At 33.5% G+C, this 16,427-nt stretch overlaps 1 protein-coding gene and 1 non-coding gene across 22 annotated transcripts in view; both read right to left on the bottom strand.

Annotated features, from left to right (window-relative positions):
- The window catches only part of GPHN (gephyrin), a 750,954-nt gene that overhangs the window by 553,585 nt on the left and 180,942 nt on the right, over positions 1-16,427 (bottom strand). For all 21 annotated transcript variants that reach the window (XM_077122754.1, XM_077122739.1, XM_077122741.1 and 18 more), the window contains one exon: positions 14,814-14,892. Coding sequence is in view for 16 of the 21 variants with exons in the window: in XM_077122739.1 (XP_076978854.1) it covers positions 14,814-14,892 (79 nt within the window). In the remaining 5 variants the exon portion in view is untranslated. The remainder of the gene's footprint in view (positions 1-14,813; positions 14,893-16,427) is intronic.
- On the bottom strand, positions 9,882-9,988 carry LOC143652933 (U6 spliceosomal RNA). The gene has a single exon (XR_013160980.1). It is a non-coding gene; the product is annotated as a U6 spliceosomal RNA (small nuclear RNA).

The raw sequence follows: 16,427 nt of genomic DNA, 5'->3' as shown, positions 1-16,427 counted from the left end.
GAGACCATGTAGCTAGAAGGAAGATACCTTTACTAACTGTCTTAGATTTAGCAGAATCATTGGCAGTAAAAGGAAAGATCAATAATAGTTAAAATGTTGCAATTAGAAACATGCATTTCCAAACCAAATGAAATTTATCTATAGGCAATCAAGGGAAAACACTGAAAAAAAAAAAAAAAACCTCTTCAAAAATACTATAAACCCCAAGATTCTCTAAAATTAAAATTTAATAAAGTCCATAAAAATATTAATTAAATTCATCTACTTAAAAATGTAGTATAAGAAAATACTGCTCAATCAAAAATAACCATTTCAGAAACCACAGTTTATCCTCTGCTGACTGGCGTTTTTAAGAAATTCAGTCCACCTTAGCAACCTGGCTTAACAGCAGCAAATAAATACAGGCTATATTTAGATATGATTGCTTTCCAGATGGCAATCTGCCTGTGTTTCATATATAAAGCCAGATCCAAGGGACCAAAATATCATTCAGCCAGACACTACAGTGTGAAGAAATATATACTTTGGGGAATGAGGCTGTGTTTCAGAAGAATGAGAGTTCTCACCAAATGTTGTAAAATTTCTAAAGAAATACATAAAGAGAAATAAGAATTTCACATCTAAGAAATATACAATTTGATGCAACCATATTGCCCAATTTTATCTTTGTTTATAAACATAAATTTTGGTTATAAAGATTTATGTCCTATAATATCAAAACATATCTCAAATAGCAGATTGGTTTTTAATTTGATTTTACTCAGTATGCTGCATTATATTTTCCCCAAAATGCAATCTTTTACAGATGAAGTATAAAAAACAGTAGTAATACAAAACCGCAAAGGAAACAGGGAAGAGGGACTGAATAAAATGCTATGAAATTACTATGCATTTGGGCTTTATCAATTATTGGTAATGACAGTGAAAATAATTTCTCTTTTACTAAATAAGTAACGGTTATACAGTTTACTTTACAGTATACCAGAGAACAACAACAGACATAGGAAACAACTTTTTTATCTTCACTCTCTAGATGAGCTGCATCAAAGTTATTATTAAAGAGGTAAAGATGTGAAGCTAAAATAAAAATAGAACAATGAAAAGAAACAGCATTCCTTCATCCATACTATAATTTATCCAGAACTTAAGGCTAAGATCTCTATTTTAAAGAAGTATCCTCTTTATAAATCACAAGGGATTATAACCTGTCAACACTGGAACAACTGGAAATACGTACTGAATGCCATAACAACAAAGACTTAGGTATTTCTCATGTTGTGCAAAATTCTATAAAAATGTAAAATTTCTATTTTTGGTTGGAGGGGAGTAGGGTAGTTCACAGGAAAACTCCCCTGTGAAGCCATCTGGTCCTAAGCTTTTTTTAAAAAATTTTTTATTACTGAGTCAATGTCTTTACTAGTAACTGGATTGTTGAAATCTTCTACTGATTCTTAGGCTGATTTGGGTAGTTTGTGCTTTTCTATGAATTTTTCCATTTTATCTAAATTATATAATTTATTTGTATATGGTTTAGCATCCACTTATAGTCCTTTTCATTTCAGTAGCTTTAGTAGTAATTTCCCCCTTTCCATTTTTGATTTTTGTAATTTGTATACTCCCTCTTTTTTTCTTTGTCAGCATAGCTAAGCTTGTCAATATTATTTATCTTTTCAAAGAATCAACTTTTGGTTTTATTGATTTTCTCTACTGTTTTTTTTTTCTTTCTCTATTTCATTACCTAATCTTCGTTGTTTCTGTTCTTATGTTCACTTTGGGTTTCATCTGCTATTTATTTTTCCATTTCTTCCACTTTTGCGGTTGGGTCTCTAGTTCGAAACCTTTCTTCTTTTATCAATGTAAGAATTGAGAGCTATAAATTTCCCTCTCAGCACCACTTCTGCTGCATCCCAGAAGTTTTAGTATGTTCTCTTTTCATTTTCATCAGCCACAAGATATACCCCAGTTTCACCTTGATCCTTTTTAACGCAAAAGTTATTTAAGAGTACACTGCTTAATTTCCACATATTTGTGAATTTTCCATTTCTCCGTTATTGATTTCTAGCTTCATTTCATTGTGGTCGAAGAAGATACACTGCATGTTTTCAACATTTATTTAATTTATTGAGACTTGCTTTGTGATCTAAGATATGCCTATCTTGAATAATAATCCATATGTATTCGAGAAGAATGTATATTCTGTTGTTCCTGAGTGAAGTGTTCTATATATTTCCATTAGGTCTAGTTGGTTTAGAGTATCATTCAAGTCTTGTATTTGCTTATCAATCTTCTGTCAAGCAGTTATATAAGTATTGAAAGTTTTGTATTAAAGACTCTTAATATTAAAATGGAACTACCATCTCATTCTTGTTATCCGTTAGGACATGCATACCTCATTTTATTGCTCTTCATTTTATTGTGCTTTGTAGATACCGCATTTTTTTTTAACTGAAGGTTTTTGGCAATCCTGCATCAAGCAACTCTATCAGCCCCACTTTTCCAACAGCATGTGCTAACTTTATACCTGCGTCACATTTTGGTAATTCTCAGAATATTTCTAATTTTTCATTATTATTGTATGTTATGATGAACTGTGATCCTTGATGCTACTATTATCATTGTTTTGTGGCATCAGTACTGTACCTATTCTAAGATGGAACCTTGATAAATGTTGTGTGTGTTCTGATTGATCTGCCGTCAGTGGATATAACTTTCTTCTCTCTTCTTCTTGGGCTTCCCTATTCCCTGAGACACAAGAATATTGAAATTAAGCCAATCAATAACTCTAAAATGACTTCTAAATGTTCAAGTGAAAAAAAGAGACACATGTCTCTCACTTAAAATCAAAAGCTAAAAATGATCAAGTTTAGAGAGGCAGGAATGTTGAAAGCCAAGACAGGCCAAAAGCTAGGCCTTTTGTGCCAGTTAGCCAAGTTGCGAATTTACAAGAAAAAGTTATTTAAGTTAATTACAAGTGTTGAAAAAGTTATTTAAGTTAATTACAAGTGTTATTGCTGTGAATACATGAAAGATAAGAAAGCAAAACAGCCTTATTGCTGATATGGAGAAAGTTTTAGTGGTCTGGATAGAAGATCCAAACAGCCACAACATTGTCTTAAACCAAAGCCTAATCCAGAACAAGGCCCTAACTCTCTTCAAATCTGTGAAGGAAGAGAGAAGTGAGCAACCTGCAGAAGAAGAGTTTGAAATAAGCAGAGACTGGTTCATGAGGTTTAAGTAAAGATGTCTCCCTAACATAAAAGTGCAAGGTGAAGCAGCAGGTGCTGATGTAGAAGCTGCAGCATGTTATCCAGAAGATCTAACTAAGATTATCGACAAAGGTGACTACACTAAACAACCGATTTTCAATGTAGATGAAACAGCCTTCTTCGGAAGACAACTTATAGAACTTTCATAACTAGACAGGAGAAGTCCATGTGTGGCCTCAAAACTTCGAAGGACAGGCTGGCCTCAAAACTTCAAAGAACAGGCTGACTCTCTTATTAAGGGCTAATTCAGCTGGTGACTAATAAGTTGAAGTCAATACTCATTTACCACTCCAAAAATCCTAGGGCCCTTAAGAATTATGCTAAATTTACTATGGCTCTGCTCTATAAATAACCATGTTTACAACTGGTTTAGTGAATATATTAAGCCAATTGCTCAGAAAAAGACTCCTTTCAAAATATTACTGCTCACTGACAATGTACCTGGCCACCTAAGAGCTCTAATGGAGATGTACAACATGAATATTGTTCCCATGCCTGGCAACACAGTATCACTCTGCAGCCCATGAACCAAAGACTCAATTTGACTTTCAAGACTTATTATTTAAGAAACACATTTTGTCCAATTACCAAATGGGAAAAAAACTTGAACAGACACTTCTCAGAAGAGGAAATAGAAATGGCCAAAAGGCACATGAAGAGATGATCAATGTCCCTGGCCATTAGAGAAATGCAAATCAAAACCACAATGAGATATCATCTCACACCCACCGGAATGGCCATTATCAACAAAACAATAAATGACAAGGGCTGGAGAGGATGTGGAGAAAGAGGCACACTTATCCACTGTTGGTGGGAATATCAAATGGTGCAACCACTGTGGAAGGCAGTTTGGCAGTTCCTCAAAAAGATGAATATAGAATTGCCATATGACCCGGCAATACCATTGCTAGGTATCTACTCAGAGGACTTAAGGGCAAAGACACAAACGGACATTTGCACACCAATGTTTATAGCAGCATTATTTACAACTGTAAGGAGATGGAAACAGCCAAAATGTCCATCAACAGACGAGTGGCTAAACAAACTGTGGTATATACATACGATGGAATATTATGCAGCTCTAAGACAGAATAAACTTACTTATGAAACATGTAATAACATGGATGGACCTAGAGAACATTATGCTGAGTGAGACTAGCCAAAAACTAAAGGACAGATACTGTATGGTCTCATTGATACGAACTGACATTAGTGAATAAACTTGGAATATGTCATTGGTAACAGAGACTATCAGGAGATAGAAATAGGGTAAGATGGGGGTAATTGGAGCTGAAGGGATACAGACTGTGCAAAAGGACTGGATACAAAAACTCAGAAATGGACAGCACAATACTACCTAACTGTAATGTAATTATGTTAAAACACTGAATGAAGCTGCATGTGAGAATGATAGAGGGAAGAGGGATGGGGACATAAATGAAATCAGAAAGAAAGCTAGATGTTAAAGATCGAGATGGTATAATCTAGGAATGCCTAGAGTGTATAATAATAGTGAAATGTACAATGTACAAATTTTAAAAATGTTTTGGTATGAGGAAAAGCAAAGGAATGTCATTATTGCAGGGTGCTGAAAATAAATGATAATTAATACTTTAAAATGTCACCTTATGTGTGGGACTAAAGCAAAAAATGTTTGTTACAAAATTTATATTTTGACTAGAGCATTTCCTAATATAACTCATGTAGATAGTTTGATTGAATGTCATAAGTGCTTGGAATCTCAGGTAGCACATGAGATTTTCTTGGTTTGTCCAGAGTGATCCCCCGATGAATCCCAGAATGATTTGATCAGTGACTGAAAAGTATTTGCAAGCCCCCTTCAGGGAATGGTGAGAGTGGGGAGAAATTCAATTTCCCCAAGTTGAATTCTTGATACTCTCACAAGCGGTGTGGACAATCAAAGCTATAGGTTGAGCCCCCAGTCTTGGGGTTTGTTCACATGAAATTGAACCCCACAAAGGATAGGTCAAGTCTACTTAAAATTTAGGCCTAAGAGTCACCTCCAAGAGAGCTTCTTTTGTTGCTCAGATGTGGCCCCTCTCTCAAACCAACACAACCAGCAATCTCACCACCCTCCCCCTCTCTGCGTGGAACATGACTTCCAGGGGTGTGGACCTTCCTGGCAACGTGGGACAGAGATCCTGGAATGAGCTGAGACTCAGCATCAAGGGACTGAGAAAAACCCTAGAATGAGTTGAGAATTAACATCAAGGGATTGAGAGAAACTTCTCGACCAAAAGGGGGAAGAGTAAAATAAGACACAGTGTCAATGGCTGAGAGATTCCAAACAGAGTTAAGAGGTTATCCTGGAGGTTATTCTTACGCATTAAGTAGATTTCAACTTGTTGTTCAAGATGTAGTGGAGAGGCTGGAGGGAATTGCCTGAAAATGTAGTGCTGTGTTCCAGTAGCCATGTTTTTTGATGATGATTGAACAATGATATAGCTTTCACAATGAGACTCTGTGAATGTGAAAACCATGTGTCTGATGCTCCTTTTATCTACTATATCAACAGAAGAGTAGAACATATGGAATAAAAATATATAATAGGGTGAACAAATGTTAAAATAAAAAAAAAAAGAAACACATTTTGTAAGGCTATAGATGCCATAGGTAGTGATTCTTCTGATTGACGTGGGCAAAGTAAATTGAAAACCTTCTGGAAAGGAGTCACCATTTTGGATGCCTTTAAGAACATTCATGAATTATGGGAAGAGGTCAAAATATAACATTCACTCTGAAATCTGTTCTATGACTAATTGTTGCGATGTGCTTTGAAATTTATTGCTTTTTTTGTATCTATGTTATTTTTCACAAAAAAGAAAATGCAGATTGTGATGATAGCTACATGATGATACTGTGAATCACTGTTGTACATTTTGGATGATTACATGGTATGTGAATATATAATATATATCAATAAAAGTGCATTAAAATTTAAAAAATATATATCAACATTCACAGGAGTTTGGAAGAAGTTAATTCAACCCTTATGGATGACTTTGAGGGGTTTAAGACTTCAGTGAAGGAAGTAATTGCAGATGCAGTGGAAATAGCAAGAAAACTAGAATTAGAAATAGAGCCTGAAGATATGACCGAATTTCATGATAAAACTTGAACAGATGAGGAGTTACTTTTTAGGATAAGTAAAGAAAGTAGTTTCTTAAGACAGAATTTACTCCCAGCAAAGATTCTGTGAACATCATTGAAATGACAACAAAGAATTTAGAATAGTACATGTTTTTATTTGCTAATCATCAGGCTTTAAGAGCAGTAACTCCAATCGTAAAAGAAGTTCTATTTTGGGTAAAATACTATCAAACAGCATAACATATTACAAGAAATTTTTCATGAAAGGAAGAAGTTAATCAATGTGGCAAACCTCACTGTCATCTTATTTTAATAAACTGCAATAGGTACCACATTCTCTACCATCCTGATTAGTTAGCAGCTATCAACATCAAGGCAAGACCCTCCACCAGGAAAAATATTATGACTGGTTGAAGGCTGAGATAATGGTTAGCATTTTTTCAGCCATAAAATATTAATAAATGTACATTTTTTAGACAAAATGCTACTGTACACAATAGATTACAGTACAGTGTAAGCATAACTTTTAAATATGCACTGAGAAACCAAAAATTCGAATAACTCATTTTATTAAGATATTTGCTTTATTGTGGTGGTTTGAAATTGAACCTACAAGATCTCTGAGGTAGGCCTGTATTTGCTTGGGGCTCTGCTGTTCGGTGCATATATTTATAATTGTTACATCTTCTTATTGAATTGACCATTTTACCAGTATATAATGACCATCTTAGTCCCTCATAACTATTTTTCACTTAAATTCTATTTTATGTGATGCAAGTATAGCTACCCCAACTCTCTTTTGGTTAGTACTTGCATAAGCTATTTTTTAACAATCATTTACTTTCAACTTGCTTAGTGTCTTTGAATTTAAGGTGAGTCTCTTGTAGGCAACATATTGTTGAGTAATGCTTTTTATCCATATTGCCAATCACTTGCCTTTTGATTTTAAGCCACTTAAATTTAAAGTCACTACTGATATTGCAGAACTTTCTTCAGCCATTTTGCTATTTAGTATGTGTATGTTTTGTGCTTTTTTTGGCCCCTAAATTCTTCCACTGATACCTACTTTCATATTTGTTTGACTTCTGTATTGTACCATATTGAGTTACTTTTATGTCTGTCTATCTGGATATATTCTTTGTATATTTTCCTTTTGAATACTATGAGGTGAAAATTTAACATCCTAAATATATAACAATTATATTTGATTTGATATCAACTTGACTTCAATAGCATACATATATACTGTTTGCAAATACCTCTGTTACCCCACTTTTTTAGTGCTTTTTACAAATTATATTTTTGTATATTACACATACAAAATCATAGATTTATCATTACTTTTATGCATTTGTATTTTGAAGCCTGTAGGAAATAAGAAGTGGAGTTACATACTAAAACACACACACACACACAAAACAGTAATACTGCTATGTATAATCACCTTAATGGTTATCTTTACTGGAGGTCTCTCTTATGTCTCTTTGAAACACTGCAGTGCCCTTTCCTTTCAGTCTGAAGAATTTCCTTTAGCATTGCTTGTATGGCATGGCTAGTGGTGATAAACTCCTTCAGCTTTCGTTTATCTGGGAATGTCTTAATCTCTCCTTCATTTTTGAAAGAAAGTCTCATCAGATATGAATCTGGGAATTGTTTTCTTTCAGCTCTTTTAGTATATTAACAACTATTTTCTTGCCTACACAGTCTCTGATGAGAAACTGAAACAATCGCATTGGGACTCCCTTGCACATAACATGTTGCTTTTTCTTGCAGGTTATCAGAACTCTATCCTTGTCCTATGCATTCAACAGATGGATCAGTATGTGACAGCTCATTTTTTTCTTCGAGTTTATTTTTTCTTCGAGTTTATCCTGTTGGGTGTTCTCTGGGCTTCCTTAGATGTGTATATTCATGTTTTGTGCTAAGTGTGGGAAGTTTTCTGTCATTATTTCTTTGAATATTCCTTCTGCTTTCTTCTCTCTTTCTTCTTCTAGTACCTTCATAATGCTTATCTTGGTGTTCATGATGGCATCCCAGTGTCTTAGGCTATTTTCACTTTGATAATTCTTTTGTCTTTCTGCTCCTCAGCCTGACTCATGTTAAGGATCTTGTCCTTGATTTCACTAATTCCTCTGCCACATCCAATCTGTTACTAAAACTGTCCTGGAAATTTTTCTCATTTAAGAGGAAATGAAAGGAAATTTTTCATTTTCATTTCAGTGGTCTTCAACTCCAAACAGTTCTGTTTGGTTCTTTTTAAAATTTCTATTTTTATAAAGATTCTCATATTGTTCATTCATTGTTTTCCTGGTATCCTTTAGCTCTTTCTCTGTATTTTCCTTCATCTAGAATATAATGAAGACCATTTTAAAAACAATCTTTGTCTGGTATGTTTGGCTGGTATGTCTACAGTATGATTTTCTTCATCGATGTCTTCTGGATTTTTATCTTCTTTCTTTGAATGTGTATTCATTTCCCATTTCATTGTTTGTTTTATAACTTTTGTGGCACACTGTACATTTTAAGATATTAAAATGTTAACTATGGAATTCGGTCCCTGGAAATGTCTATTTCTTGAGTTTGTAACCAGCTGATGACATGACAAAGGTTTTCCTGAGTATCAGCCCTCCTATCAAGAAGGTCTGCCCAAGGCAAAGGCAAAGTATAGAATCCTCCCCCTTTTTTTTTTGGCCTGCAAGTTGCCCTTGGCTTCTGCTTGCTTGCAGCCTTAGGAGTTCCCCTGTTTACAGGAGTTTAAATGTCCCCTCTACATCTCAGGAAACAGACCTTCTTCCTTTCCTGAGTGTTTCACTGTTGGACTTAAAGCAGGTGAGCCTTTCTTTCAGGCTTTCTACCACAATAATTTCTAATACTGCTTTCATCGTCTCAAGCTTCTTTTGTCTGGATGGCAAATACTGGGAGGGGTGGCACACTGGAGAAGAGTTCCTCAAGTCATTCTTTCTCAGCCAGAACAAGTCCAGGGTTCCCTAAAGGAAAATCTGGCTGGCTCCAAACTGTCCTGGAAAGCGGATGAGGGAGGAAGGGCTAAAATAGGTACCAGGGACTTCCATGTTCTCCACTCAATGCGCCTGTCTTCAGTAGCTCTGAAGAAAGTTACCTTTAAATCTCTGCAGCTACCTTCGTGTGGGATGGGATGGAACAATGGCCACCCTCAGAGCTCCAGCAATCCAAAGTAGCTAATCTTAAATCATGATTGGGGACTGGTCTGTGCCCAGCCTGCACCTTGGGAAAGTAGATTTTTATGACCCTTTCCTGCACCACTAAGCTATGTCTGGGGCCTTAAGAGTGGAGATTAAGCCAACAATGGCCTGGCGGAAAGAGTAATTTGTTAGTATATACTTTATAATTTACTAGCCTCTTTTTTTTAATTCTTTTTTTTTTTTTTTAACGTGGGCAGGCACCAGGAATCGAACCCAGGTCCTCTGGCATCACAGGCAAGCATTCCTGCCTGCTGAACCACCGTGGCCGACCTCTTTTTTTAAAAAAAAAAAAAAAAAAAAGGAAGGCTTGCGTGTCATCCTTGCGCAGGGGCCATGCTAATCTTCTCTGTATCGTTCCAATTTTAGTATATGTGCTGCCAAAGCGAGCACTAATTTACTAGCCTCTTGTTCAAGTTCTTCCTTGGATGATGTAGTGTTCTACTGGACTCCTGAGCTCCAGTCTGTTTAATAGGTATTCTGGTGGAAGAAGTGATTTCTGGAGCTTCCTACTCCATCATCTTCCCATAATCCTCCCTATTTGATTTTCAGGAAAAGTACTAATTTCCAACATTCTGAACATTTCCAGTATTCAGATATGACCAATCATTTCATGAATTAAACAATTCTTCTTCTAATCTGTGTACATAGCACACATCTAGGATGGTGCTAATTTTTTTTTTTTGTTAAGAGAAGCTGTAGGTCTAAAGAACAATCATGTATAAATACAGTATTTCCATACACCACCCCATCACCAACACCTTATACTAGTGTAGAACATTCATCACACAACTGATGGTATTTTTGTTTAAATTGATGAAAGTTTATTTAAAATAGTGCTAACAGTCATCCAGTTTACATTAGGTGTATTTTTCTCTATTATTGACACCTTATACTGGTGTCATGAATTTGTTATAGTTTATGAAAGAACATTTCTTATACTTGTACTGTTAACAACAGTCCATTGTCTAGAATAGGGTTCACTGTGTTACACAGTCCTATGCTTCATCTTTCAATTTTTATTCTGATAAGACACAAGACCTAAAGTTTCTTATCTATATACTTCAGTGCTATTATACTCACAATAATGTGCTACCATCACCATCATCAATTTCCAAACCTTTTCAATCAACCTAAATAGAAATTCTGTACAAGTTAAATATCAATTCCCTATTCTCTAACCCCAATCTATCCCCTGGTAATCTATACTTGATCATACAATATTTGTCCTTTCGTGTCTTCATTCAGCAAATGTCCCCAAGGTTCATCCATGTTCCTTTTTATGGCTGAATAATATTTCATTGTATGTATATTATCCATTCATTGGTTGAAGGACACTTGAGTTGCTTAGGTCTTTTGGCAATTATGAATAATGCCACTATGAGTATCAGTGTGCAAATTATCTGTTCAAGTCTCTGCTTTCAATTCTTCTGGGCATATAAATAGCAGCAGGACTGCCAATACGTAGTAGCAGGATTGCCAAGTCATATGGTAATTCTATACTTAGCTTCCTGAGGAACTGTCAAACTTTCTTTCACAGTGGCTGGGTGGTAAACTTTCAGAGCTTTTCTAAGTAAGAATAAATGAGACACCAACCTCCACACAATCAGCACTGGCACAACAGATAGTACGTACAGGTATTCAATTTCTGTTAGTTGTTTTTATGCTTTCTTTCTCTTTTGATTCTTAAATTGCTTTATAATAATTTTTATAAGTAAATCTAAGTTCAAATCATTTATACTAAACAGTTTATTAACAAGCATTAAGAAGTCTGAAGCATAAATATGGTAAATGTTTTACCTCTCATCTTCAGCACACTGTCAATAGGGATTTAAACATATTTTTGAGAATCATCACTATAGTAAATGCTATTGAATAAAATTCAAATTAAAATACTTGTTATATAGCACCTTTTTTTGCATATAATGACCATATCCCCAGAAGAAACAGGATAAACATTTTTTTGTACTGATAGCCTGTATCCTTCCACTTAAAGAGAAAAAAATTATTACACCTTGCTAAGAATACCTTCTATTATGCACCAAAATTATATATCACATTAGATATGTCTCTATGTATTTACATTCCAATATGCTGTTATCATCAAGTTAAGTTTGATAATACTTTACAAAGTTTCACTGTGGGACAGAAACTACAAAAGGAGGTTTTATAATACAATTCAGATTAATAAATTATACATACAACCAAGGAAATCAAATTTTTATACCCATAAACAGAAGATAAGGTAATCAAACAACTACATTGTTTATTTCAAAATGTAATTTGCACACGAATCCATCATTTCAAGCATTTGGCACATTCATCAGTAAAAAGTAAATGTCAAGTTCTTCTACTTGGTCCTACCTTAATACCTACAGGACTGTAACAAGAAAACAAATATTCTTAGGGTAAATAACCAACCACCCAAAGAAAAAAGGTTGTCAGGTACTTTCTTCATCTCAATCTTACACAAGTAAAATTCTGCCCCCATTATTGTACCCAATGAAAAGTTAGGAACAAAACCAGGAAGTCCTTAGAGAGTCACAATTTTTCACCCTTCTTTTCTCCACTAGTGTCCCTCCTTCATCATGTTCATACAACATGGCTTACTTAGCTCATTCAAGCCCAGTAATTAATTTCATTACAATGGAAGCAAAAGCTTGGGGTTTATAATATACATAGTTTAGGTAAATTACAGACTATCACATTATTCCATAAATTTGACAGAGGTTTAAGTATAAATTAGTCATTTTGGGCTCTGACTTTCAATCTTCTCTGAGGCATTCATCTAGCTCTGAATATATTAGGTTTAAACATAATTTTTATATAGACACTTACACAGATTTATTTCTGTATTTTGTCCACAGAAATTCTGAACCTGTTCATTTATCTAATTAAGGCACATAGTACACTGTTCTAAGTGCCAATTTTGACCAGATTAATCTTGGTTCTCCTCAGTCTACCTATTTTTTTTGGCCTCTGTCTTTCTCTCTGCCTTTCTAACAGCATTAGTGCTTGAAATACTTACTTCCTTTTATCACTAATTCCTTTCAGAATCAGCAATTCAGGTAAGTGAATCATAATATGAATCTGCCATGTATATTAACATTTAAAATATTCAATTCAAATAAATTGCTATAACATTTTATTTGGAACATCTATTAAAATCACATATATACATGATTTTAACAATTACACTAGTCTGGAGTACTCATAAAATGCCAGTAATTTTTAAGGATGGCATTTTTGAAATTAAGATACTTCAGCATATTTTCCACACAATCTTCAAACTCCATCTAGAACCATCTCGTGTACATGAAACAATGAATTAATGCTGAAAACTTATGTCAAGAGTCTGGGACAGTAAAGAGATAGCTGGCTTAAAAAAATCCTCATTTTTAAGGTATATGCTAAATGTTTAATTGAAATAGAAAGGGAACTCAGAATCATTAATATATACATGATTTTACATCTTGACAATCCTTAATGAAGAAAAAGTTCTTTCCAAGTCCAAGTGGGCAGGATCAAAAATAAATGCTGACTCCCTGAATTTACATTCTTACATTACCAGTCACACTAATGCCAAGAGACTAACAACAAGTAAACAAAATGATGCCAAATTAAGAGATTTGTTATGTTTTAAAAGGGAGACTCTTAGAATTATTTTGTCCATTCAATACAGTCATCTGAGATTAATTTTCCTTAGAATACTAAGGCTAAATTTAGAATTTAGTGTTAGGTATAATATAAATTTTTTCCATTTTTGGAAGAAGTAACAAATTATCTCAAAACACTACAACTTATTATAATCTATATTTAATTATAATTCTTCACAACTTCTACATCAAGTCCATATGAGTACATTTTCCTCACAAAGACTGAATTAAACAAACATCTAATCCTACTGTACAAACAATATATCTTACAAATCATAATAATTTATTTATTCAAATGGGTGAAATTTTTCAAAGAAATGATGACATTTCCTCTCATATCTATAAGAAAAATGAAACCTTTATGCAAATAAACATATTCAATATTCATTTACTAGATGTATATACATTTACAAAGAATAACTGTAATGTATTTTTAATTAAATTTTTACAGGACTGATGACAACTGTAAAGCTTCATAAAAATATGTAGTAAGAATAATGGCAATCCTTTTTAGTGAGTAAAAGAAAAAGATTGAGGGAAAAAAAAGAAGAGATCTGGGCTGGGAAACTTGTAAACTCAACACATAATGAACTTCAACGTTCAATACATTATCAGCTCTTCTCTCGCAACAATATTTTTTAAGAAGACTTGTCAATCATTAAGGGATCAATAGCTTTCAGTTTTAAGATGTCCCTGTATTTCACTTATTGCAAAAGTTTCAATGATTTACTAGTGAAATTTGTAGAGGGGTAGATTACATGTGATTTGGAAAACACTGATTTCTAGATATATTTTATTTCATGCAGTAAAGAAAGCATCTGCCACCACTCAATTTCCTATTTTCTGCTGCCCCATGTTTAGTCTCACTTATTTATTTTTTATAGAGGGATGAATTTACTGGAAAGATATGTTCCTACAGAAGATAGTATGCGTATTTTCCAGTAAAATGTAAACCGGTATAAAATTAATTAGTTAATCTATATTAACACAATATATTAATTATACATTAATTATAATGTAATTATAAAGTAATATAAGTTATTTTACAGTAAAGTATGTGCTGATGAAGAATGGGATTACCCATGAGGAAAAAAAATTAAATGAAACCTAATGAAACCTAAAATAAAACACTCCAAAAGCCCACTCCATATACAACTTATTAATGTAAAACATATCAAAAAAAACTTATAATGGATTTGAACAAATTCAATGTCTAACCTCAAAGCAAATGAAGTGGTAATCATTTACTCTGCCTAGTATCTACTGCAATAATAGCAAGTACTACTCCTTGAAAGTCAAACATTAATCATGACACCAACCCTTTTGCTAAAATCTCTTCTATTCCTTAAAAAAAAGAAAGAAAGAAAGAAGGAAACTTCCATAGGGTTTCAGGATATGAAACACGATTGTAAGAAAAGCAGAAATTCCTCTACCTTAAATCAATTTGAGTTACAACATTTTTACAAAAACAGCTACGAAATTTTAAATTATACCTAGTCATAATTTAATATGAATATAATTAAAATTCTAATTTGAAACTATATTGAAAACCAAATACTCACAAAGAAGGATCTTGAACCAAATCTTTGAGATTTATCCCACTGCGATCTTCTGCAAGATTCCTGAAGCAACTATCACTCACTGAACAAGGGTGAAAGAAAAAAAAATTAATTAGTTTAAGAAAAACATTTGAGGGATATGACATTGCAAACATATAGAAAGAGAAGGGCCCAAATTTCACTCAACCTATTTTACATAATATAAATTACTAATTATTTTCCAGTGAGATTCTATCATTCAATGTGTCAAGAGGTTATTAAATCTCTCTAGATCTCAGTTTACTATAAAACTATGAGAGAAAATTAAATGATGGGTTTAAACTAGATGATTTCAAAGTTTACTGGAAGACTTACTATTTTCAAAATTCAGTCATAATAAATTTTAAAATACCCTTAAATATTATATATTTACATATAATATTCTGTGGCTTACACTTTAAATTAATGCTAACAAAATTGAATTTTGAAATTAAAATTGGCTCTCTGGATAGAATTTTTCCAAACAATATTTATTAATCTCTAGGTCTGCTAGATTTAGCAACAAATATTATTTGCAAATAATAAAATAAATATTATTGAATAAATTCACTTTTGATAATGAACTAAATTTTGTTCCTACTTTCACAAAACTAATTTCTCACTACAAAGTGCAACTTATTGCCCTTATAACAATGAATGGGAAAAAATTTGATAAATTACCAAAAAAAACTCATAAAGATATTGGAGAGCAATGGAAGCAAACAGGAGTAAACTAAACTTACAGACAAATAAAATCTTTTAGCTGAGCAAAGCCTGACTGTTTACATTTCAGAGAAAATTTGCTAGATACAGGATAAAGATTCAAAAGAGTACACTAGTAGCAAAATAAATCAGCAGAACTCTTGATGGTTCATGGGCTGGCATGACAAACTAGACTCTAGTGGAGAGCCCAAAAAAAGGCAGTTTTCTCCCTGGGATTTGCTAAGTGTTAAGATGGCACAAGAGAATTTGGGTGGCTGAGCTAGGTCAGAAGTCAAATAAATGGAATGGGAAGTGTTAGTAAAACTAAAAAAAAAATTTAAAAATAAAGAATAAAAAAGAAGACAGATAATATTTTCCATAGTCTTATGGTAATTGGAAGCCAAAGCCACACTACATAAGGTACAGTTAACAACATCCACTGCAGAATTTCAACAGGTCCTCAAGACAAGCTCTCAGACAAACCCCTCCCCCTCATTCCCCATTTGCCTTCTAATCAATGAATATGAGTAAGGGAGGCAGGCCAGAAGGAGAGTAAATCCCCCACGATTTCACGGTAAATTAAATACGAAGTTACACTAGAGAGAAAGTAAACACTAGAGAGTTAAGTAAAACAAAAGGACTTACTCTTAAGAAATCTAAAATCAAAAGTAGATTAAGTGATTTGAAAATTGCAACTCAGGCTCTATCCAGTTCAGTTGTTGGTTTAATTGAGGTGTCTGGCCCCTCATTATATTTTTCTAACAGAAGATTGAGGTAAAGCAACAATTAATTCAATTTCTATTATTCTATTGTAAACACTATTTGGCATATAATGAAAATTATGAGATATGGAAAAAGAAAGATAAAAAAATCAAGGAAAAAATAAATACAAGCAGA

The sequence above is a fragment of the Tamandua tetradactyla genome, chromosome 12, assembly GCF_023851605.1.
Source record: "Tamandua tetradactyla isolate mTamTet1 chromosome 12, mTamTet1.pri, whole genome shotgun sequence".
Classification (NCBI taxonomy): Eukaryota; Metazoa; Chordata; class Mammalia; order Pilosa; family Myrmecophagidae; genus Tamandua; species Tamandua tetradactyla.
Note: the sequence above shows the minus strand (reverse complement) of the source record. Positions and strands in the feature narration are given on the sequence as shown.